The 25,697-nt window shown below is 46.6% G+C and overlaps 1 protein-coding gene across 1 annotated transcript in view; it reads left to right on the top strand.

Moving 5' to 3' along the window:
* Nucleotides 1-11,498: 11,498 nt before the first annotated feature.
* LOC139247829 (trimeric intracellular cation channel type A-like) overlaps nt 11,499-25,697 on the top strand; it is a 31,766-nt gene continuing 17,567 nt past the window's right edge. The window contains exon 1 of the mRNA XM_070871794.1: nt 11,499-11,721. Within this exon, the coding sequence (XP_070727895.1) occupies nt 11,598-11,721 (124 nt within the window). The 5' untranslated portion in view covers nt 11,499-11,597. The remainder of the gene's footprint in view (nt 11,722-25,697) is intronic.

The following is a 25,697-nucleotide window of genomic DNA, read 5'->3' as shown; positions in this document are numbered from 1 at the left end:
TAAAGGTAAATTGTGTCTGACGAACTTGATTGAATTCTTTGATGAGGTAATAGAGAAGATTGATCAAGGTAGGGCAGTAGATGTTGTACGTATGGACTTTCGGAAGTCATTTGACAAAGTATCACACAGGCTTATTAAGATGGAAGCCAATGGAATTTAAGGGGAAAGTGACAGTATAGATGTAAAATTGGCTCAGTGACAGGTAGTAAAGGGTGATGGTGGATGGATGTGTTTCAGACTGGGAGGAGGTTTGCAACAGTGTTCCCCAAGGGTCAGTTTTGGATCCATTTGTAATTTTTATATACGACCTAGACTCGGGTGCAGGGGGCAGCATTATAAAGTTTGCAGATGATACAAAACTTGGCAAAGTAGATGATTGTGAGGAGGATAGTTACAGGCTCAGGATGACAGACAGGATGGTGAAATATTGAAAATAGGTGCAGGAGTAAGCCGTTTGGCCCTTCGAGCCTGCACCACCATTCAATATGATCATGGCTGATCATGCAACTTTAGTACCCCATTGCTGCTTTCTCTCCATACCCCTTGATCCCTTTAGCTGTAAAGGGCCACATCTAACTCTCTTTTGAATATATCTAACGAACTGGCCTCAACAACTTTGTGTGGTAGAGAATTCCACAGGTTCACAATTCTCTGAGTGAAGAAGTTTCTCCTCATCTTGGTCCGAAATAGCTTACCCCTTATCCTTAGACTGTGGCCCCTGGTTCTGGACTTCCCCAACATTGGGAACATTCTTCCTGCATCTAACCTGTCCAATCCCATCAGAATTTTATATGTTTCTATGAGATCCCCTCTCAGAAACAAATGGGCAGAAGCATGGCAGATGGAGTTCAATGTGAAGAAGTGTGAGGTGATGCACTTTGGGAGGGCTAATATGGAAACACTGTATACTATAAATGGCACAATTTTGAAAAGTGTAGATGAGCAGAGATACCTTGGTGTGCATATACACAAATCCTCAAAGGTAGCAGGGCAAGTTGATAAGGTGGTTTGAAAAGCATATGGGTTACTTATATAGGAATAGAATATAAAAGTGAAGAGATCATGCTAGAACTTTATAAATCACTGGTTAGGCCACAGCTGGAGCATGATGGACAAATCTGGGCACCGCACTTCAGGAAAGCTGTCAACGCCTTAGAAAGGGTACAGAGGTGGCTTTTCAGGGATGAGGCACCTGTACTTCAGTTATGAGGAGAGTACTGTTCTCCTTGGAACAGAGAAAGTCAAGAGGTGACCCAATAGAGATTTAAGATGATGAGAGGTTTTGATAAGAGTAAATATGGTCAATAACTAGAGGCCATAGATTCAAAAATAATTTGCAAAAGATCTAGAGGGGAGATGTGGAGGAAATGTTTCACTCAGTTATCAGGATCCGTAACGTTCTACCTGAAAAGGTGGTAGAAGCTGATTCCATAAATAATTTTAAAAAGGGAGTTGGTCAGGTGCTCGAGGGTGAGGAACTTAACAGGGTTACGGACAAAATCCAGGGATGTGGGACCAAGCACGACTGCACTTGCAGGAAGGGAGCACTGGCATGACAGGCTGAATGGCCACCTGCTGTGCTGTAAGTTTATAATTCTGTCAGTCAGGGACATTGAGATCCTCCCCTTTAAGATGTATAAGGCTAGATCTGGGTTAGATGTCAGGAGGTGGTTTCTTTTCCCAGAGAATAGTAGACCTCTGGAACAAGCTGCCGTTTCATGTGGTGGATGTAGACTCACTGAATTCCTTCAAGCAAAAGCTGTATTTATTTCTAGCTGCGGCAGAGATGACCTCTTACAGAAGAGGGATACTTCAGGGAATGTAATGGCCAGAGTGATCTCTTGGACTCGTTTTGATCACCTAGATGGGTCGGAGAGTTATTTCCCAGATTTCCCCCCCCTCCCAAATTGGACTGGGCTTTTAAATCTGTTTTTTTCCTCTCCCAGGAGATCATATAGTTTGGGGTGGGGTGGAGTGTATATGTTGTGATACACAAGGTATCGCAATTGTGTGGGACAGGCTCGATGGACCAGATGGTCTTTACCTATCCGTAATTTTTCATATGTTTCGTAAGCTTTTGGTCACCTGTCCAAATATCTCCTTATGCAGCTCAGTGTCAAGTTATGTTTGATAATCACTTCGGTGAAGTTCTTTGGGCCATTTTACTACATTAATAGCGCTATATAAATGCAAGTTGTTGTTGTTGTCGTCCAAGAATAATAACAACAACAACAAATTTATATAGTGTCTTTAACATAGTAAAATGTCCCAAGGAGCTTCACAACAATTTTACACCACGTTAGATATTGACCATTGAAGGAGAGAGAGAAAAAGCGTGAGATGGACATGTAAAAAAAGGTTAAAGACTCGGGTCCGAACGGCAGCCAAAATGTGCACGCAGATAGACACAGGCGAAAAAACTATTAAAAAATATTCAAATTACATTGTAAATAGTACAAAAAGGAGTGTACAATAGTAAAATCAGTATAAGATTAATTATAATTAAACAAAATTAAAAAATATATACCATAATTATAAATTGTTAAAATAAGAAAATCAGCAATTGAAGGAAATTAAATCAGTTATTAGTTGCCTTTAAGATTCATTCCCTATCCAGTGATTCAATTGATCTGGAAGAACCACTGTTCTACATCCTTGTGATGTCATAATTGTTACTTTTTATTTCTCATTTTGTCCTTGACAGGACCTGTAATAGCTCCAGGCTCAAGCTGCCTCCATTGTCAGGGAGACGCTTATGTTCAATTCTCCCTCCAGCTGCTGCATGTATGTGAATGAATGTATGCAGCCTGTAGCTCAACGGTAGCACTGTCGTCTGAGTCAGAAGGTCATGGGTCAAAGTCCCAGTCCAGGGATTTGAGCACATAATCTAGGCAGGCACCGGCTCGACGGGCCGAATGGCCTCCTTCTGTGCTGTAATTATTCTATGTTTCCATGATTCCATTCTCTGACTCTCCAGTGCAGTACTGAGGGATAGCTGCACTGTTGGAAATGCCGTCTTCCTAGTGAAATGTTAAACAGAGGGCCTGTCTCCCCTCTCAGGTGGATATAACAGATCCCCATGGCACTATTCGAAGTGGAGCAGGGGAGTTCTCCCCAGTGTTCTGACCAATATTTATCCCTCAACCAACATCAAACAGATTATCTGGTACCTCTGAATATTTAATTCCCAGTCCTGGTCACTTTGCAACCACGTCTCTGTAATGGCTATCAGATCATACCCATTTGTCTCAATTTGTGCCGTCAACTCATCTATTTTGTTGCAAATGATTTGTGCATTTAGACAAAGTGCCTTTCAGTTTGATTTTTTTTACCTTTTTTTCCTGCTTGCTTCCTCTCTCCTTCAAACTCACTTTCTTTATTTTTGCTTGCTAATTCCAGCTTTACTCCCCTCCCTACTGAATCTATTTTCAGGTTCCCATCCCCCTGCCAAGCTAGTTTAAACCCTCCCGAACAGCACTAGCAAAGCCCCCTGGGTGGATATTGGTCCCGGCTCTGTTGAGGTGCAACACGTCCGGCTTGTACAGATCCTACCTCCCCCAGAAGCGGTCCCAATGCCTCAGGAAACTAAAGCCCTCCCACCTGCATCATCTCTCCAGCCACGTATTCATCTGCTCTATCCTCCTATTTCTGTATTCACTAGCTCGTGGCACTGGGAGTAATCCGGAGATTACTACCTTTGATACCTGGACTCTAAGGGATAAATTACGAGGAGAGATTACACAAACTACGGTTGTATTCCCTGGAATTTAGAAGGTTAAGGGTTGATTGAAGTTTTCAAAATATTAAGCGGAACTAATTGGGTAGACAGAGAGAAACTATTCCCACTGGTTGGGGAGTCTAGGACTAGGGGGCATAGTCTAAAAATTAGAGCCAGACCTTTTCAGGAGTGAAATTGGGAAACACTTCAACATGCAAAGGGTTGTAGGAGTTTGGAATTCTCTTCCTCAATTGGCAATTGATGCTGGAATCAATTGTTTATTTTAAATCTGAGATTGATAGATTTTCGTTAACCAAAGGTATTAAGGGATATGGGGAAAAGGCGGGAGTTAGGTCACAGTTCAGCCATGATGTCGTGAATGGTGGAATAGGCTCGAGGGCTAAATGGTCTACTTCTGTTCCTATGTTCAACCAACCTTCTATTGATACTGCTGCATTTCCTCTCATACCATATGCTTGAATTTTTCAAACAAACTTCCTGTGAAACAATTTATTGAATGTCTCCTGAAAATCCATATATGCAATATCTACTGCATACCCTTTATCTACCAAAGTGGTCACTTCTTCAAAAAAAACTTTACTCAGTTTATCAAATATGACTTTGAGTGTAAGCCATGGCTCAGTGCTTGTTTGCCTTGGAGTCAGAAGGTTGTGGATTCAAGTTTCACTCCAGAGACTTGATCACAACTATGTAGGCTGACATTTCAGCGTAGTATTGAGAAAGTGCAGCACTGTGGACGTAAAAGATCCCATGGCCCTGAGGAACTGGGAAGTGCAAAACTGAGGTGCTAAAATGCCATGGATGGTGGGAGGATCTAATTACAGTGTGTCAGCTTTACATAGGCACTTTCCATTATATAAAGTGTACGAGAAAAAATTGACTCAAAAACTTACAACCGGCAGTAACATTTTGTAGACAAGAAGTACGTACAGATGTATAGATAGCTCAGTGGTAGCACTCTTGCTCCTGAGTCAGAAGATGATGGGTTGAAGTCCCTCTCGAGACTTGAACATATAGACTGACACTTTAGGGCAATAATGAGGCAGTATTGCACTGTCAGAGGTGCTGTCTTTTGGATGAGACATTATATGAGGCCTTGTTTGCCCTCTCAGGTGCATGTAAAAGATCACATTCTGTACAAGTACAGAAATCAGTAAAAGCTAGCGGACAGGTACAAAAAATTAAAAAGGTTAATGGAATGTTGGAATGAAAGGTTAATTCAAGGGGATTGGAATAGAAAGGGGCGGAAGTTATGTTACAGTTATATAAAGCTCTGGTTAGACCCCATTTAGAGTAACTACATTCAGTTCTGGGCACCGGGCTTCAGGAAGCATATATTGGCCTTGGAGGGGGTGCAGCGCAGATTTACCAGAAGGATGCCAGGACTAAAAGGGTTAAATTATGAGGCTGGGCTTGTATTCCCTTGAGTATAGATGATTAAAGGGTGATCTAACTGAGGTGTTTAAAAGAGTGGATAGGGTAGATAGAGAATGTTATGTTCAGAATAACTCAACAAGACTATATGTTGTAAGCTCAAACTGATGTGACCTCAGTCTCTTTAATCAAATTCCAGAGTGCAACAGCAGCATGGCAGACAACCTTTTATACTTGCTTGCACGAGGTATGCAGGTGACCCTTGGGTCTCCAACAGGTGGCAAGTCTTACACTAATACAAAGTTTACATACATAACATCACTGCACCTCCCTCCCGCCCCCCACCCCCCGTCACACCCCCACCTCCCCCCAAAGTCTTAAATACAAGTTATTTACAAGTTGAGGCGATCAGGGGCTCTTCGTTCCCGGGTTGATTGCCTGAGTTGAAGTCCTGGCATGGGTGAGTTGGTCGGATCATTGCTGCACTGCAGCGCGGCTGGTCTGATCAGACTGTCGGGCACGGTGGTTCATCCTCGTGATTAACAGCGAGGTCGATTGCTGGTTGGGTGTGTGTTGGTGGATCAATTAAGGTAATGTCCTCTTCAAACTGTTCGTGGTTGTCAGTGAATCGCAGTTTGGTCTGATCCAAATGCTTTCTGTGCGTTTGCCCATTCAGAAGTTTGACAACAAACACTATTCCCCTCCTTGGCTAAAACAGTGCCAGCAACTCATTTGGGACCATGACCGTAATTAAGAACAAATACAGGGTCATTAACCTCAATGTTACATGATATAGCCGCGCGATCGTGGTACATGTTATGCTGGTGACGCCGGATTTCTACATGATCACGGGTGGAGATCTGGGTGGACTAAGGAGAGTCTGGTTTTGAGTGCTCTCTTCATTAACAATTCTGCTGGGGGAACCCCGGTAAGCGAGTGGGATCGTGTCCGGTAGCTGAGCAGAACCCGAGATAACCAGGCCTGCAGGAAACCGTCCATCAAGCATTTCAAGCTCTCCTTGATAGTTTGGATTGTCCGTTTCGCTTGACCATTGGATGCGAGCTTAAACGGGGCAGACCTGACATGTTTGATGCCATTGCGGGTCATGAACTCGTTGAATTACGAGCTGGTGAAACATGGTCCATTGTCACTAACAAGGATGTCGGGCAAACCATGGGTGGCGAACATGGCCCAGAGGCTTTCAATGGTGGTAGTGGACGTACATGATGACATTATTACACATTCAATCCATTTAGAGTTAGCGTCCACTGCTACTAGGAACATCTTTCCTAGAAGGGGGCTAGCGAAATCTACATGGACCCTGGACCACGGTTTGGAGGGCCATGACCACAGACTCAGTGGGGCTTCCCTTGGTGCATTGGTCAACTGTGAGCAAGTGTTACATTGGTGTACGCATGACTCCAATTCTGAGTCAATGCCGGACCACCAAACCTGGCAATAGCCTTCATCATGACTATGCCTGGGTGGGTACTGTGTAGGTCGCGTATAAACGTTTCCCAGCCTTTTTTTGGCAAAACCACGCAATTCCCCCATAGGAGACAATCCGATTGGATGGACATTTCATCCTTGCATCGGTAAAACGGCTTAATTTTGTCTTGCATTTCCCCGGTAACAGCCGACCAGCTCCCATTAAGGACGCAGTTTTTTACTTGTGATACTACAGGGTCCTGGCTAATCCAGGTCCTGATCTGGCAAGCTGTGACAGGTGACCCCTCGCTCTCAAAAGCATCCATTACAAGAAGCAAGTCTGCGGGTTGCGCCATTTCCACCCCGGTGGTGGGCAATGGTAGCCGACTGAGGGCATAAGCACAGTTCTCAGTGCCTGGTCTGTGGCGGATTACATAGTCATACGCAGATAATGTTAGTGCCCATTTTTGGATGTGGGATGAAGCATTGGTGTTAATACCTTTGTTTTCTGAAAACAGCGAAATGAGCGGTTTGTGGTCGGTTTCGAGCTCGAACTGGAGTCCAAATAGGTATTGGTGCATTTTCTTAACCCCGTATATGCATGCTAATGCTTGTTTCTCAACCATACTGTAGGCTCTTTCAGCCTTAGATAGACTTCTGGACGCATATGCAACTGGTTGCAGTTTGCCTGACACATTGGCTTGCTGTAATGTACAACCGAACCCGTATGAAGCTGCATCACAAGCTCGTACTAAACATTTACACGGGTCATACAATACAGGTAACTTGTTGGAACACAGCATGTTTCGGGCCTTATCGAAGGCTGTCCCTTGAGATTTACCCGAAACCCAGTCGTCACCCTTACGTAGCAATAAATGCAAAGGTTCCAGCAAAGTGCTCATCCCGGATAGAAAGTTACCAAAATAGTTGAGGAGTCTCAGGAATGAACGCAGCTCTGTCACATTCTGTGGTCTGGGTGCATTCTTGATGGCCTCTGTCTTAGAGTCCGTGGGTCTGATGCCATCTGCCGCAATCTTTCTCCCCAAAAATTCGACCACTGGCACCAGGAAAGCACACTTGGAGCATTTCAGCCTGAGTCCCACTCTGTCCAGTCGCTTTAGAACCTCTTCCAAGTTGTGCAAGTGTTCGGTGGTGTCACGACCAGTGATCAGGATGTCGTCTTGGAACACAACGGTGCGCGGAACCGATTTCAGCAGACTCTCCATGTTCCTCTGGATGATGGCAGCAGCCGAACGAATCCCAAAAGGGCATCTGTGGTAAATGAACAATCCTTTGTCAATCTTTTCAAAGATTCAGCCAGCTCCTGTGTCAGGTAAGCAGAGGAAAGATCCAGCTTGGTGAACGACTTCCCCCTGCTAACGCTACGAACAGGTCCTCCGCTTTGGGTAGTGGGTACTGGTCCTGTAACCCGTTGATCACTTTGTAGTCTCCGCAGATTCTTACCGTGCCATTGCTTTTCAGCACCGGAACAATTGGACTGGCCCACTCGTTGAACTCGACTGGCAATATAATTCCCTCTCGTTGAGTGTGTCCAGTTCGATCTCGACTTTCTCCCGCATCATATATGGAACCGCTTGGGCCTTGTGATGAACAGGCCGCGCATCAGGGACTAGATGGATCTGCACTTTGGCGCCTGTGAAGTTGCCAATGCCTTGTTCAAATAATGACGGAAATTTGTTTAGCACTTGAGCGCACGAGGCGTCATCGACCGAAGACTGCGTTTTGATGTCCTCCCAGTTCCATCAGATCTTTCCTAGCCAGCTTCTGCCGAACAGCGCTAGGCCATCACCTGGTACAATCCATAGTGATAAATCATGCACAGCTCCATCGTACGATACCTTCACTGTCAATTACTGGTATGAGCTCTTTGGTGTAAGTGTGCAGCTTTGTATGAATTGGGCTTAGTTTTGGCCTTTGTGCCTTGTTGCCCCACAGTTTCTCAAAGGCCTTCTGGCTCATACTTGACTGACTCGCCCCGTGTCTAATTCCATGGAAACTGGAATGCCGTTTAATTTGACTTTCAACATTATCGGAGGGCTTTTGGAGGTGAAGATGTGTACCCCATACACTTCCTCTTCAGCCTTGGGTTGAGTTGCCTCTCTTATTCGTTCAGTGTGATCCGCGCCGGATCAGTCATCTTCTGCCGACTCTGCCACGTGGTGAGTCGCAACACGTTTGCACATTCGTTGGAGGTGCCCCATTTTTCCACAGCCTTTGCACATGTAGTGCTTGAATCGACATTGATAGGCTCTATGATTACCCCCACAGCGCCAACATAGTGTTAATGGATTCGCATTCATGCCCCACAGCAGACTCTGAGTCATCCTAGCTCTGGCCTCTGCAGGCGCGTAGGCCCTGCCATACATGTTATGTACAGTTCTGCCTGCTGAAGGCGTTATTTTATGCACAATACTTGCCGGTGAGCTTCGATGCTGAGAAGATATCTGCTTAGTGTTATCGTTCGTGGGCATGAAAGCCTCGGCTATCGTGATGGCCTTGCTCAGATCTAGGGATTCGGCACTCAGCAGTTTGCGAAGAATTACCTCGTGGCCGAATCCAAGCATGAAAAAGTCCCACAACATTTCCCCCCAAAATCCAGCAAATTTGCTCGGTCCCGCAAGGCAACTTAGGTCGACGACATAGCTCACCACGTCCTGGCCCTCAGAGCGATGGTGGGTATAAAAGTGATACCTGGCCTTTAAGATGCTCTCCTTCAGCTTGAGGTGTTCCCGAACCAGCATACACAACTCTGCATATGTCTTGTTCATTAGTTTCGTTGGTGCTAGCAGATTTTTGATGAGGCCATAGTCATCATTATCACAGACAGTCCCTCGAAGCGAGGATGATTTGCTTCCATGCCAAAAAAGAATGAGTTCACAGGTGTTTCAATGAAGGACCCAATATTCCAGATCCAGAACTACATCTTGAAGGATGAAAGATGCCTGTGCTTGGATTTTTTTAACGTGTGGTGGCCGTTGCACATAAGTCACCACACGGGCTTGACAGAGCTAGGTCTTGGTCCAGTGGCAAGGATTACCCAAGATGACTGGAGACCAGCTCTGCTGCACAGACCGAGTGCGCACATATATAGCAGTATGGGCTGGCTCGTGCTGCCCTATATCGGGCCATATATCGTGGACCCAGAAACGGTGAGGAGAATTGCCCTGCGTTTGACCGCGTTACTGTCTGTATCCAGCTCGTTGGCCACAAAGTACTGGTCAAGACGCTCAACGAAGGCTTCCTAATCATCACCCTCAACAAATTTCTCAAGAATACCAATGGCAGCCATAACCGCCTGAAAGTTCATGATCTGTTACTCGGCGCCAATTGTTATGTTCAGAATAACTCCACTGTATGCTGTAAGTTCAAACTGATGTGACCTTGGTCTCTTTAATCAAACTCCAGAGTGCAACAGCAGCATGGCAGATAGCCTTTTATACTTGCTTACACGAGGTGTGCAGGTGACCCGGGGTTTCCAACAGGTGCGCCCCCTGGTGGCAAGTCTTACACTATTACAAAGTTTACATACATAAGAGAGAAATTATTTCCTCTGGTGGGTGTGTCCAGAACAAGGGGGCATAACCTTGAAATCAGAGCTAAGGCCATTCAGGGATGATGTCAGGAAACACTTCTTCACACATAGGGCAGTGAAATTCTGGAGCTCTCTCCCCAAATAGCTATTGAGGTTGGGGGTCAATTGAAAATTTCAAAACTGAGATTAATATTTTGTTCGGCAACGATATTAAGGGATATGGAAGAAAGGTGGGTGGATGGAGTTAAGGTACATATTAGCCCTGATCTAATTGAATAGTAGAACAGACTCAAGGGGCTGAACGGCCTAATCCTGTTCCTATGTATTCCAAGCACATAAGTGAGATATCCTGGCCAATATTTATCCCAATAATCCGTACCACCCAAACAGATTTTCTGCTTATTTATCTCATTGCTGTTTGTGGAATCTTGCTGTGTGCAAATTAGCTGTTGCGTTTCCTACATTACAACAGTGACTACACTTTAAAAAAAAGTGCGTGGGTCGTCCTGAGGATGTGAAACGCTATATAAATTCAAGTTCTTTACGGGCACGATGGGCCGAAATGACCTCCTTCCGTGCTGTAAATTTCTATGATATTGTACGTCATTTAAAAATAAGCAGAGGAGCTGTAATTATTTTAAATTCAATAAAAACACAGAAAATGCTGGAAATATTCCGTCAGGTCAGTTAGCATCTGTGGAGAGAATAGATGAGTGCATGTTTCAGGTGGGAATCTTTGTCAGAAATATAGGTTGCTTTTTTAAACCAAAATGGGTGATATTTCTTTCGTGTTTGTGTTTATGTCTGTTGTGTGTTTATGTCTGTGTGTACTTGTGTATGTCTGTTTGTGCTTGTGTTTTTGTGTGAGAGGGAGAGTATTTGAGTGCTGGTGCCCTTGAATCCTGGGGGAATGCATGTTTCAAGTAGACCCATTCGTCCTGGGTGACCTGTCAAAGGTGCATATTGGATTCAGGTTTAAAGGAGTTGAAGTCTGGGTGTGCGGGGCCCGGCCTGCTGCCTTCTGCTTAATCCCGGGTAATTCTGATGACATCTAGACCTTGAGGGCAGGGCAGGGCACCTCCAAGAGCCCAATGCTGACAGTTTGTGGGGACAGTTTCACTTTGTTAAGCCTTGCCTCTCACTGGGCTGTGCCTGGATGACTGCTTCCTCTCCTGCCTTTTAGGGCTATGTGTGTTTGTGTGTGTGTGTGTGCTGTTTATTCTGTGTAGGCTGCAGTTCCAAGTCTCTGATTGGCTTTGATCAGACTTTGGCAGTGCAATTGTGTGTTGTGTGGGTGACGTCAGGGGGTTATTTGTGATAGTTCAAGGGGCTGGGTTAGGGGCAGTTACCCTGTCAACCGCAGCTGGGAAAAGGCAAACAGACAGATATAGAGAGACAGAGAGAGGGAAAAAGACAGACAAAGAGACCAGGAACCGGAGACAAGATTCAGAGCCACCTGGCCAAAGCACCCATCAGAAGCTGCAGACGCCGAATTCCCTCAGCATGGATATCCTGGCGGTGCTGAACCTGAGCGAAGTCGCTCTTTATTTTTCTAATATGTCCATGTTCCCGCTGTTTGACTTGGCTTATTACATCGTGTCCATTCTCTACCTGAAATACGAACCAGGTCTGTGCATTTCACTCTTTTTGCTGTATTGGGGGGGATTGTTTTTTTTTTGGGGGGGGGAGGCGGGGACAAGGATCACATCCTTATTTCGATGTTCGCAGCCGGTGTGACCAGATGTGTGTGCAGAATTTGCTTAATTCAATTCTGCTTAGCAATGCAAGCGGGCGTTTTGACCTGAATTCTGGGCAGGGCCAGTTTCTGACAGCGACACACCTTAACGTGCGATTCTGTACCTATATATTTAGACGAATGAAACTTGCTCATCAGAACGGCAGCAGATTGTAAGGAAGAAGAGGAGTAACCCCAGAAATAGAGGGCAGCCAGACTCTGCGTTGATGCAGTGAGTGCAGTACCGCAGTCTGTGCCCCTGTACATCCCCGAATCAGATTTATCTCCATGCAACTATTTACAGCGAGGAATGTTACTTTCCTGTTCATCTCAGTGATCGCTGGGATGCGAGTTAAATCACTTTTTTTTTACTTCCCTCTCCTATTGTTTAACTCCTCCCCTTAAACTACCAGCGGACAGGGTATTTATGACACATTTGGAGGGATGAGAACCTCCAGAAATCTCCTTATGTGTCAGAAGAGGAGAGAATAAATAGAAATGTCCAAGAATAACTGCAGCTGTGTGGTTTGTGCCTGTTAATCCCCAGAGTTGGCGCAATGAGGGCACACTGCTGCTCTTAATATAGATGCAGGAAACTTGACTTCCACATCTACTTCAGCACCAGACTATTCCCAATCAGAAGGGGACTAAAAAGGAAAATAAAAACCGCATTAACCACAAAAGGACTGCTGGAATCTGAAAGGAAAAAATACATCTTCATGCTCTGTGAATATTCCTGGTCAGCGGTTGAATTTTTAAACCCCCTAAAACTGCTGTGGGGCAGGGTATTAAAACAGAGAACGATTGACTTGGAACATCTGCTGATTGAAGAGTAATACTATCAATATTTAAGGCATCAAAAGATCTGATCCAGGCAGTTACACAGGGATCGTGCCCTCTAATGCTGACCCTGCCTGTGTCACTCCCCGTCTGAGATGGCAGACGGGCAATCTGCTCCAGACAGGACAAGTGCCAATAGAGGGCGCATGTGTGCACACATACACACAGACATAAACACCCCCATTTTTCTTCATTGTGTCCACAAGTGTTAGCACATTGTGCAGAGGAATGCAGATCTGAGACTGCGGGTCTATTTCCTTACATTGCAAAGCAGTAGTAGTATTAGGCAGTCCCTCGTATTCAGGTTGACCCACTTCCACACCAAAAAGGGATGTGTTCACAGGTGTTTCAATGAGGGACCTGACATTCTAGGTCCCGAAATACATATTGATGGGTGGAAGATGCCTGTGCGTGGATTATTTTAATGTCAGGTGACTGTTGCACACCAGTCACCACACGGGCTTGACTGAGCTAGGTCTTGATCCAGTTGCAAGAGTTAACCAAGATTGGAGAGCAAGCTCTGCTGCACGGACTTAGTATGCACACATGTTTCTACTATCCATATGATCGCAGTGTGGGCTGGCCCATGCTGCCCCTGGGCCCTCACCTCTCCTGGGCCCCGATCACGACGCTCCTGGGCCCCGATCTCTCACCGCTCCTCTGTCCCGATCAAAAATGGAGCAGTCAGTAACAGAACATTGATTGCAAAGTACTGTCATACAACTGGCCACCTCCAAAAATCAGCACTGTTCAAGCCCTGCCCTCCTTTTTCAACACAAAAATAAATTATTTTCTTCTTTCTTTGTTTACCAACAATTCTTTTATCCTCTACATCCGTATCTACCTGTAACTAGTGACAGTGACGAGTCCTGCCATTGTTGCTCTATAACTGCCTGGTAGATGGTTGGGCGTGCATAAGCCATGTCTGCTTTTCCCTTTCCCTATCTTCCCCTTCACGCAAGATTCCATTAATATCTGATTGAGGTGTAAAACTCCCCAGCTGCCAACACCCAGTGGGCAGCATTAACCAACTGGCATCACCTTACACCCTCTAATGCAAATCACTACCTATGCCCGCGAACTCACGCCACCTGCTCTTCCCTCTGTAACCCAAGCCATAGGCCTACTGCCTCTCACGTGCTCCTTCTTGCAGATCTAACTCCAAGCCTCAGCACTTGCATTTTTTTAATGCATTCCTCCATATCTCACAGAAACCTCAACCTCCAGTCATCCAGAGGGCAGAGGAACATACAGCTATATTGAATCTATAAAGTCTCTTCAAATATTGTGCAATGTTGGTCTTACAATCCATTCTTGTCCCACTCCTCTTGATTTCTTCTCTGTCATTGTGTGGTTTTAAAAATGTGGTTGAGAGTGAGAACTTACACATTGTAGGACTTTCCTTCTTGTTTATCTGTTCCAGGTAGTGATTTCTGAAATAAAGTATTTAGTTGGCTGCCACGCTTTGTAGCCTCACCAATCTTCTTACCTTCTGTCAACACGTTTGCATATCTTAATCTTCGTACATTGTCCTTGGCATTCAAAAATTAGCTACTGTTGTCTTCCTAACCAGTGGAGGCTGTGATTATCAAATGGCACCTGCCCTCCCACAACCCAAGTAACGCTCACTCAAACCTCCTTTCCACCTAGATCAGCATTACATCAGGAAATGGACTCCAATGATAATATCTCTTGGTGTAGCTCGCAATCCAGGTCAAGTTCCAGCCATGTTAGGTGCATAAAGTCTACAGTGTGAACCATGAGTCTGTATTAGCTTTCTTAATTATAATGTCCAACACTATCAAACAAACAGTTGAAATAAACTAATATAGCTGTGGGGTCAGCACTGAATTCCAACTAGAGCATGTCATTTCAGCCCCAGCCTCCACTGATATTTATACAGCTGCTGTGTACAAATGAAATTCACTGGCAATCAGACCCAAAAGTAAATCTGAAAAAGAGCACCATCTCCAAACACCAAGTAATGAGTCAATGTTTTCAAATCCTCCAGACCTAGTGTTTGAAATGATTGCAATGATTGCCCCTTTAAGTGTGAGCTTTACATCAGGTGAAACATGTTATTTTGGGAGGGAAGGGAGTGTTTGGAAAAATGAAAAAATTGCCCTCTAAATTTGTCTTCTGGTTGATCAATATATAAAGCAGTCACAGAGGTCTCCGCATTTCATGGAGGGCATGATAGTGGCTGAAAGTGGGTGGGAAGATACAGTTGGGTGGGGTTGGGCAGAGTAACATAATGATCTAATATCAGGCTATAGCAAATTATTTTGCTAAATTGATGAGGTCATAACATTTAATTATTACTAAGCTAATGAAGGCTGCAGCTGCTTGGGCGGCACACCACACTAATGCCGGGCCTAGTCAACGTGGAAATTTTGAGGATGAATTGTGTTTTTAAATAGGAAAGGAGTTGAATTTACATTACACCTTTCACTTCCTTAGAACACGGCAAACGCAACAGCCAACTTGCACACAGTAAGATCCCACAAACAGCAATCCCACCAATGAGATAAATAAGCAATCAATCTGCTTTGGTGATGTTGGTTGAAAAGAAAGTAAGACTTGCATTTCTATAGCGCCTTTCACGACCACTGGACGTCCCAAAGCGTTTTAGTCAATTAAGTCTTTTTGAAGTGTAGTCACTGTGGTAATGTAAGGATAAATATTGACCAGGATATTTATCTTCAAATCAGATCACAGACTCTTCTATAGGGCAGACGAGGCCTTGGTTTAAGATGTGATTTGAAAGACGGCAACTCTGATAGTGCAGTGCTCCCTCAGTGCTGCACTAGAGCGTCAGTCTGGATTATGTGCTCAGATCACTGAAGTGGGGCTTGAACCCATGACCTTTTGACTCCGAGGCAAGAGTGCTACCACTGAGCTGAGGCTGAACTTCATATTTAAGTACTACTTAAAGGAAAAGTTTATGGTACTGAGTTGCCCCTAATTCTAAAGGTTATAAACAAAATCACCTGTACATTTATTGATGTCTCTCAATTGTTTCTTGAAGGGTTTTATACTTCAAATCTATATTGGTCTTACAATTTATTCAAAAGTTACAGGGAACCTGGGAGTCAGTCTTTCTGTCGAAGTTGCACTCTTGAAAACATTGTGAATGGAGTGTTGCCCACCTGTAGAAGTAACAGGTTCCTGAGTGCTGAACTGGAAGACAGAGGGAGTAAAGGGTTATGGGGAGAGGGCAGGGAAGTGGAGCTGAGTCCATGGCCAGATCAGCCATGATCTTATTGAATGACGGAGCAGGATCGAGGGGCCAAATGGCCTACTCCTGCTCCAATGTCATGTTCCTATGTTCAAGCAGATAAAATGGCCTACTCCTGCTCATATTTCTTACGTTCTTATGTTAACTTTTCCATTACCATTTGTACCTTTATTCTCCGTCTTCTGTTCGTCTCCCCTGATCATCAGTAGAAAGTGACACAATAACCAGGGCAGCCCCTTAGACTAGCGGTTCATGAGACTATTTTCAAAACAGATGAGGCTTAAGTTGGATGACATCAATCCACCTGCAACAGGCAGCCAGCTGGGCAAACATGTGGAGCGGTTCCTGACAGGAAAATAATGACATGCTCTGTCTCATTTGCTATAATCTGGTCAGTCATCAAATGGTGCATAAAGTACTGGGGAAATTGGACAATGCTCCCTCTCATAGCATACTGGTCCCTTCAAGCCAAGATCTTTAGGGGAAGAATAACATAAATGAAAATTACAACAATATAGAAAATCTTAAATAGAAAATCTTTTCATGACCTCAGGATGTTCCAAAGCACTTTACAACCAATGAGAATCTTTGAATTGTAGTCACTGTTATGTAGGAAACGCAGCAGCCAATTTGCACACAGCAAGCTCCCATAAACAGCAATAAGATAATAATAACCAGATAAACTTTTTTTTGGTGGCGTTGGGTTGAGGCAGAAATATTGGCCAGGATACTGGAGAGAACTGCTCTCCTTCGAAATAGCACCATAGGATCTTTTACGTCCACCTGAGATGGCAGACAGAACTTTGATTTAACATCTCATCTGAAAGTTGGCACCAGTGACCATGCAGCACTCCCTCAGTACTGCACTGGAGTGCCAGCCTAGATTATGGGCTCAAATCTCTGGAGTGGGACTTCAACCTACGATCTTCTGATTCAGAGGCAAGAGAGGAACCAAGGTTGACATGTCTTTAATGTAATGATGGCCCAGGTTCTCTCATTTTTTTCCCTGTTTGCCAGCTCCCCAGCCTCCACTCCAGCTGTGATTCTCCGCTGCAAGTGTCGGCAGATATGGGTGTATGTAAAAAATAGGTTAATATTGGAAATGTCATCCTACGTATTTCCTGTCATTAACCACTTGGCAAAACTGGGTATCAGGAATTCCATTGCATAGGCAATGGGGGAGGGGCATTTTAAAAGTTAATAAAGGGTCACATTGTTCTATGCAATAAAATAAATGAGAACTATATATATATTCAGCTGGCACTGCCGGCCATACCACACTGTGGCACAACCAATTCCAATTACCTCAGTTGGGTCATCAGCCAACAGCAGGGATACTACTGGAAGCCCGCCACCTACAGCTGAATGTGCTGGGTCCGAAAATCTAGGCCAAAATGTCCCAAAACGCTTCACAAAGCTGAAAAAAACGGTCACCAAGTGCTGGCTGGACAAGGGTTAGGGCTGGTTTCTGAAGATAAAATTGAAGAAATATGTTTCAAGGAGGTTTTTAAAGGAGGGAAGGGAGGTAGCGTGGCAAGCATTCCAGAGTTTTAGGCAAAGATGGTTGAAGGATCTGTGGCTAAATGTGGAGCAGTGGAGGGGACGGAGAAGCGTGGCGGGTAGCGGGATGCTAAATAGGCCAGATGGAAGAGTGGAGGGTGCACTCAGGGATATAGGCCTAAAGGAGGTTGGTGAGTTGAGAGGCATGGCCATGGAAAGACTTGCAGATGAGGACAAGAATTTTGGGGGATAGAGAACCAATGAATGTCAGCGAGGGCAGGGATGACAGGCAAGCAGAATGAGGATTTAGTGCTGGTTAAGGTGCAGATGGTAAGGTATTGGGTGTGTTGCAATTTGTGAAGGTCAGAATTCAGGAGGCTCGTGAGAGCGTATTGTAGTCATTGACTCTTGAAGTAACAAATGCATGGAGAGGGGAAATTTTGCAGAGACAGAAACAGACAATATTGGTGGTGTCTAAGATGTGCAGTCTGACAGCTGAGGGTAAAACAAAACTCTGAGGCTGTGCACCATTGGATTTAAACTGAGGAAGTTGCCAAAGTGAGAGGGATGGAGTTGGAGGCTAAGATGTAGGAGCCAAACATGAAGGCTTCAGTTTTCCTGATGTTAAGCTGAAGCAATTACTTCCTGATCCAGGCCTAAGTGTCAGTTAATCAGTTAGACAACACAGTAGTGGTCAAGGAGTCAAGGCTGGTGATAGGGAGTTAGAGCAAATACCGTCAACATGTGAAAGTTGCCTCCATGCCTATGAATGATGTTGCCAAGGAGTAGCATGTAAATGAGGAAAAGAAGGGACCAAGGATAGAACCCTCAGGCACTCCTGAGGTGTCCATGTGGGAACAGGAGGAGAAGCCACCACGAGATATGTGTTGGAACAGGTAGGAGCGAAAACAAACTAGGGCAGGGCTGCAGAGAAAGGCCAGAGGTGGAGGAGAATAAAGTATCAAACACTATGGCGAGGCCAAGGGAGATGAGGTGGGATATTTCAGTGTGGTTGCAGTAACAAAGGATATTCATCACTTTAACCGGGACACGCTCAGAAACCAGATTAAAGAGTTTTATGAATGTTGGCAATCATTAAGGGTGGGGGAGGACACAGTCTGAAGCGAGGGACCACTGATAGTCAACAAACATTGAGCTAAACAAGGGTAGTTGTGTGATTAAAAAGTTGGACTGGAGGGGAACAACTGCACAGGAGATGCAGTTCATATAGATCAGCCTGGTGAGGTCCTGAGGGAGATGCTGATTGCGGGGAGGGAGGGAGGAGGTGGAGGTAAATGCAAGGATATGGGAGTTCAGGGGTGGGGGGAATAAGAGGGGGCGGAGGCAACCACGTGAATCGCTTCAATCGTTGAGATGAGAAAATCATGGGCTCCTTGCATTGGTGTTGGAGGTGAAGATGGGGGAGCAGAAGAAGGGGTTCAGAGTGATATAACTAGCCATTCACCTTTAACTACGATGAATTACATTCACAGCACCACACAGGACAGACAAGGTTTGCATCACACGCAATCCTCTTCAGAGACACAAAAACCTACAGGATACAAGAACTACATATTTGCATTGGTTATGTTACTATTCAAATGAACACAACTACCACAGAGTGAAATTTTAATCTGCTTTCATTCAGACCATTGTCTCAGCCTGTATATTGGAGTCATTGATGCTTTATCATTTTTATTTAATCCTAATCATCCATTCATGTGCATTGTGAATTCATCTGCCAACTTACTTTAAACCCAATAGCCAAATAAACTCACATAATTATTCTCTTAAAAGTTATTGGGGGAGAAATTAGAGTGTTTAGCGCCACACGTTAGTGCCAAAAGGTGAGATACACAGACTGAGCGACACAGACTGAGACACGCAGACTGAGATACGCAGACTGAGATATACAGACTGGAACACACAGACTGAGGAACAGACTGAGATATACAGACTGAGATACACAGACTGGGACACACACAGATTGAGGGACAGAGACTGAAACACACAGACTGAGATACACAGACTGAGGGACACAGACTGAGAGACACAGACTGGGACACACAGACTGGGACACACAGACTGAGATACACAGACTGAGATACACAGACTGAAATACACAGACTGAGGGACACAGACTGAGATACACAGACTGAGACACACAGACTGAGATACACAGACTGAGATACACAGACTGAGGGACACAGACTGAGATACACAGACTGAAACACGCAGACTGAGATACACAGATTGGGACACACACAGATTGAGGGACACAGACTGAATACACAGACTGAGATACACAGACTGAGGGACACAGACTGAGATACACAGACTGAGGGATACAGACTGAGATACACAGACTGAGATACACAGACTGAGGGACACAGACTGAGAAACACAGACTGGGACACACGCAGATTGAGGGACACAGACTGAGATATGCAGATTGAGGGACACAGACTGAATACACAGACTGAGATACACAGACTGAGATACACAGACTGGGACAGACGCAGATTGAGGGACACAGACTGAGATATGCAGACTGAGGGACACAGACTGAATACACAGACTGAGGGACACAGACTGAGATACACAGACTGGGACACACGCAGATTGAGGGTCACAGACTGAGATACGCAGACTGAGGGATACAGACTGAGATACACAGACTGGGGGACACAGACTGAGATACACAGACTGAGAGACACATAATTAGATACACAGACTGAGATACACAGACTGAGGGACACAGACTGAGGTACACAGACTGGGACACACAGACTGAGATACACAGACTGAGATACACAGAATGAGGGGCATAGACTGAGGGACACAGACTGAGATACACAGACTGAGGGACACAGACTGAGCGACACAGACTGAGCGACACAGACTGAGATAAACAGACTGGGAGACACAGACTGAGAGACACAGACAGCGACACAGACTGAGCGACACAAACTGAGCGACACAGACTGAGATACACAGATTGGGACACACACTGAGAGACACAGACTGAGGGACACAGACTGAGATACACAGACTAAGGGACACAGACTGAGATACACAGACTGAGATACACAGACTTAGGGACACAGACTGAGGGACACAGACTGAGACACACAGACTGAGACACAGACTGAGATACACAGATTGGGACACACACTGAGAGACACAGACTGAGGGACACAGACTGAGATACACAGACTGAGGGACACAGACTGAGATACACAGACTGAGATACACAGACTGAGGGACACAGACTGAGGGACACAGACTGAGAGACACAGAATGAGATACACAGACTGAGATAAACAGATTGGGACACACACTGAGAGACACAGACTGAGAGACACAGAATGAGATACACAGACTGAGATAAACAGATTGGGACACACACTGAGAGACACAGACTGAGGGACACAGACTGAGATACACAGACTGAGATACACAGACTGAGATACACAGACTTAGGGACACAGACTGAGGGACACAGACTGAGATACACAGACTGAGGGACACAGACTGAGATACAGAATCTACTGCTAGCTGATGGCGGTTTCAGCGGCGCACACCATTTCCATGTTGCCGGTAGCGCTGATGCTAAGCTCGATCGCTGGGGACATCGCAATCACTGAGATCATGACGTCAGTGAGTGTGCAACACTCACTTGACGCCCAATCTCCCAATTTCGTTTTGGCCATTGCAGTTACCGGTTGGAGAAAGCAATGACAGGTAGCGGTGGCGGCAGCACAGGAGGAGTAGTGCATTAGGAGGCTTCGCTTCACCAAGGAGGTGGTCATAGAACTCTACCACCTCCTGCAACCAGACCTCCAGCCTCAGACCAGGGTGACCACAGCTCTCCGAGTGGCAGTCAAGGGCACTGTGGCCCTCAATTTCTTCGCCAGCAGATCCTTCCAGTCTGCAGCGGGAGACATATCTAAAATCTCGCAGTTCGCCGTCCATTGCTGCATCCGTGAGGTCACCGAGGCTCGTTACACCAGAAGAAGGGACTCCATGGGCTTTCCGATCACCAGAGAAATAGGATAGCGGGCTTCCCTTCCCCATGGTGCAGGGCGCCATCGACTGCACCCAAGTGGCTTTGCGGGCACCGCATAACAATCCTGAGATCTTCCATAACTGCAAAGGCTACCACTCATTTAATGTGCAGTTGGTGTGTGACCACACACAGTGAATCCTCAATATCAATGCCTGCTATCCTGGCAGCAGCCATGATGCCTTTATCCTGCTCCAGACTAGTGTGCCAACATTCTTCCAGCCACCACATCAAGCTCGAGGGTCACTGCTCGGAGAGAAGGGCTATCTGCTCTCCACCTGACTCATGATTACCCTTCGCAACCCCAACACTTGTGCCCAGCACTCATATAATGAGAGCCATGCTGCCACCAGGAACATCATCGAGCATCATTGGCCTACTGAAGCAACGGTTCCGCTGGCTTGACTGTTCGGGAGGACCCTCCAGTACTCGGCTGAGCAGGTGTCCCATTTTGCCGTGGTCTGCTGCATGCTCCACAACTTGGCCATCTTGAGGGCACAACAACAACGGCAATGGAGGAGTGGCAGTGGTGGATGTAAGAATGCTGTCATCCTGAAAGAGGACAGCAGGTTCCTGCTCCACTGACCCACTGCCTCAGTATTCCTAGAAATCTGTTGAAGCACAGATTGCTGACCTGCTGCGGCACTGTGAAAGTCAGAGCATGGATGCAGAGACTGCATGAGGGCAATCTGAGCTTTTGCTGCAGCACGAAGATGTTGGGTCGATTCCGCCTGTGCAATGGAAGCTACGACATCGCTCATCATGCGCGCCATCATGTCTGGTTCGCCACGGTCTCTCTGGGAGTGTACCATCATTTCCAGACTGGAAATCCTGAGCTCCATGCTCTGCGCAGAGCCCCGTGCAATGTTGGAGGCGTACTCCTCCACACTCCTTGACATTGCCGAGCAACTGTCTGGCAGCCTTTTGCCATTGCACCAACCATTTTGGTATGCATGCCCATCTTCCTTCTTCTGAAGGCCTCCCCATCGAGGTCCTCATCTGAATCCTGTGCAGCAGAACTCACAGTGACCCTCGAGCTACCCTTTCCCCCTGGTCTTGATACAGCCCACTCGTGCCCGGTGCCTCACCCTGTGCAGATCCCTCTACTCCACTGGCCTCTAAAGAACTGGTAGTGCCAGTATCTGAGCTGGTGTCTGCGACTGAGAGATGCAGTGTCTTCTTCCTCCTCCTTCTTTCCCTCTTCGCTCTCTGCGGTGTCCTTGGGAACAGGCTGCTCGGGTGCTTGCTGATTATCTGAAAGCAGAAAGGCACAGTTCAAACTGTCACAGGACGGGAGAGTGGAGAGCACCAGTTCCAACTGTCACAGGACGGGAGAGTGCAGAGCACCAGTTCCAACTGTCACAGGACAGAGAGTGGAGAGTATCAGTTCAAACTGTCACAGGAGCATCCAGTCATGTCTCGGTAACTGCCCCCAAAGGAAGTGGAGTGTGGGAAGTTGCACTTCGCTTCTATTGAGGGGTGGTAAGGCCAATTCTGCGGTGGGAGCAGGACTTCCACGCTGGGGGCTAAAATTCCCTGCCCCAGGAGGTTACCGCCCCCAAGATGGGAGCCTGTGCGGGGAGGCAGAGGGAAGATGAGGGGAGATGAGGGTGGGGGATGGAGGGGAGAGTGGTGGAGGAGGGGGGGCAGAGAAACCCAGGGCGGGGGACAGGAGGGGCCACATTGCAGCGGCGGTCTGGGGGGGGTGAAGTGTGTTGGAGGGGCGGGCCTGGGGGCTCTGTGCCTCGGTGCGGGGCGTGTTCAGAGTGGGGTGGACGGGTTGACTGCGCAGATGGTGGTTGGTGGATGTGGTGTGGTTGCTGTCGCGGGGGCGTGACTCCGGGGTGGCCGGGGCTGGGGGCTCGACATCCGGGGGTGTTCGGCATTTGGGAATGATTCTGACGGGCCGGGGCGGGTTGGGTGCGGGGGGAGTGTTTCCGGTGTTGGATGGGTCCGGAGCCGGGGGGGGGGGGGCACGCTCTTGGGATGGGGGGTGGGCTGTTTGGGGCTGGGATTGGGAGAGACTTCTTCACTCGGGGAGTTGTTGACCTGTGGGGTTCCCCGCCGCGGAGAGTTGTTGATGCCAGTTCATTGGGTGTGTTCGGGAGGGAGTTGGATGTGCTCCTTGTGGCTGGGGGGATCGGGGGGGTGTGGAGGGGGTGTGGGGGGGGAGGTGCTGGGATGGGTGATCAGCCATGATCTTGTTGAATGGCGGTGCAGGCTCGAAGGGCCGAATGGTCTGCTCCTGCACCTATTTTCTATGTTTCTATGTTTCTATTAATTGGGTTATGGTGAGGGGATGGAGGCGAGGAAGCCAGCTTGAAAGTGATAAAAGGTTGTGGGCTGAGGGGGAAGTGCGATGTGAGAAGAGGAATTAGGAATGAACATACCATTGATGTCCCTAAGGGGGCATCATCGTCATCATCATCATAGGCAGTCCCTCAAAACGAGGATGACTTGCTTCCACGGCAAAAAGGGATGAGTTCACACGTGTTTCAATGAAGGACCTAATATTCCAGATCCCGAACTACATCTTGAAGGGTGGAAGATGCCTGTGCGTGGATTTTTTTAACGTGTGGTGACCGTTGCACACCATCCACCACACGGGCTTGACAGAGCTAGGTCTTGGTCCAGTGGCAAGGATTAACCATGACGACTGGAGACCAGCTCTGCTGCACGGACCTAGCGCGCAAAGATATGAATATAGTACTTTGCTAAAAAGCAGTCACATGTAAGGAAATTGGTTTTCAATAATTCATGCTAACTGAAGTCAGCAAATCACATCAATAACACTAGAAATTAGAGTAGTGCTCACTGACATCAGAAACATAACATTTCTACATAAAATCAACAAAAAGTATCCCTCAGAGTAATTTTAATAATTAACTGAATTTAATTGCAACACACGTTTTTTGGGAGGAAGGAGACAGAGACCTTTCAATATTGAAGTCATTAAAACATTGTTTGGGATATTTGATTGCAATATCTTCTACACGAGGAAATGTTTTCCATTTTCATAACAAGAAAGACATTCAAATGACTTACACAAGGCGAGGTCAACGTCACTGGTGGCCACGGTGCCAACGACCAGGCAGCCAATGATCTCCAACACTCGACTCTCCAGCTGGCTCAGCGGTTCAATGTCAGCCTGGCTCCCACTGGTCTGCTCCTGTTCCTGGTGATTGTGAGCGACCTTAGCTTGCAAGGGTAAGGAATATTCAGTTATATGAAGAGATTAGAGAAGCTGGGATTGTTTTTCTTAGAGCAGAGAAGGTTAAAGGGAGATCTAATAGAAGTGGGCCTGGTAGAGCGCAGGACCCAGAAGTCAGCTTGGCTTGGCTTCCAGTTGGATGGGGAACGCTGGAAAAGAGGCCGCAACCCCAGTAGGTGCGGGCCCCGACCCCATGGTGGGGGCTCGCTCCCGGGGGTGGGGTGGGTCTGATCGTGGGGGGGAGTGTCCAATCCCTGACCTCGGGAGGGGGTTGGTGGGTATGATCTTGGGGAGTCCGTTTACCGATCCAGGAGAGGGCTAGGGTTTGTATGGGGAGGGCTGGTGGTGGGGGAGCTTGAGGAGCAGGGGGAAGCACTCCTGGCCTGCAAGGATTGGTCCCCAAGGCTGTCCTCGCCTCGCTGCATCTGCCGGGATTCCCAAGGCCTGGGAACCCCAGCCGGCGGCTGGCTACAATTAAAACTGCAAAGCAGGTTAAATCCAAGACTAGCAGCCTCATTATCATATTTAAAGTGCCAACCCGCCTTCTGGGATCGGGTTGGCACCCGCCCCCCCATCCCCGCCCTCCCCCTCACCCCCACCCCGACTCCGTTAAAACCGGAAGTTGGTGTCAGGATTCAGTTTTTTAACACTTTATCCACCCAACTAATCTCAACCCACCCGTTTTTTGAGGTTAAAATCCCCCCCTGTGATTCTATCATTCAAGGTCACCAATGAGGACTGGAATAACTACTATCTGGAATGAAGAGGCAGATGTAGGACTGAAGAGAGGACATGTGGCCAATTTGTGGATCCGAAACTGAAGTAGGATGCTTGGAACTGACATGAGTGTGAAATGGGGTAGGGGTGGGGAATACATGTGAAAGTGTTGGCACAGTGATTTGGAGACCCAAAGGGCTGTGCACAGCTCCAGGGAACAGTGAAATACAGCTTCACACTTGTGGTCCCCTTCTGGATTTCCAATCTCAACTGAGACTTTAGGTCCTGAATGGAGG

Source organism: Pristiophorus japonicus, unplaced genomic scaffold, assembly GCF_044704955.1.
Source record: "Pristiophorus japonicus isolate sPriJap1 unplaced genomic scaffold, sPriJap1.hap1 HAP1_SCAFFOLD_283, whole genome shotgun sequence".
NCBI lineage: Eukaryota > Metazoa > Chordata > Chondrichthyes > Pristiophoridae > Pristiophorus > Pristiophorus japonicus.
This window is presented reverse-complemented; position numbering and strand designations above follow the sequence as displayed.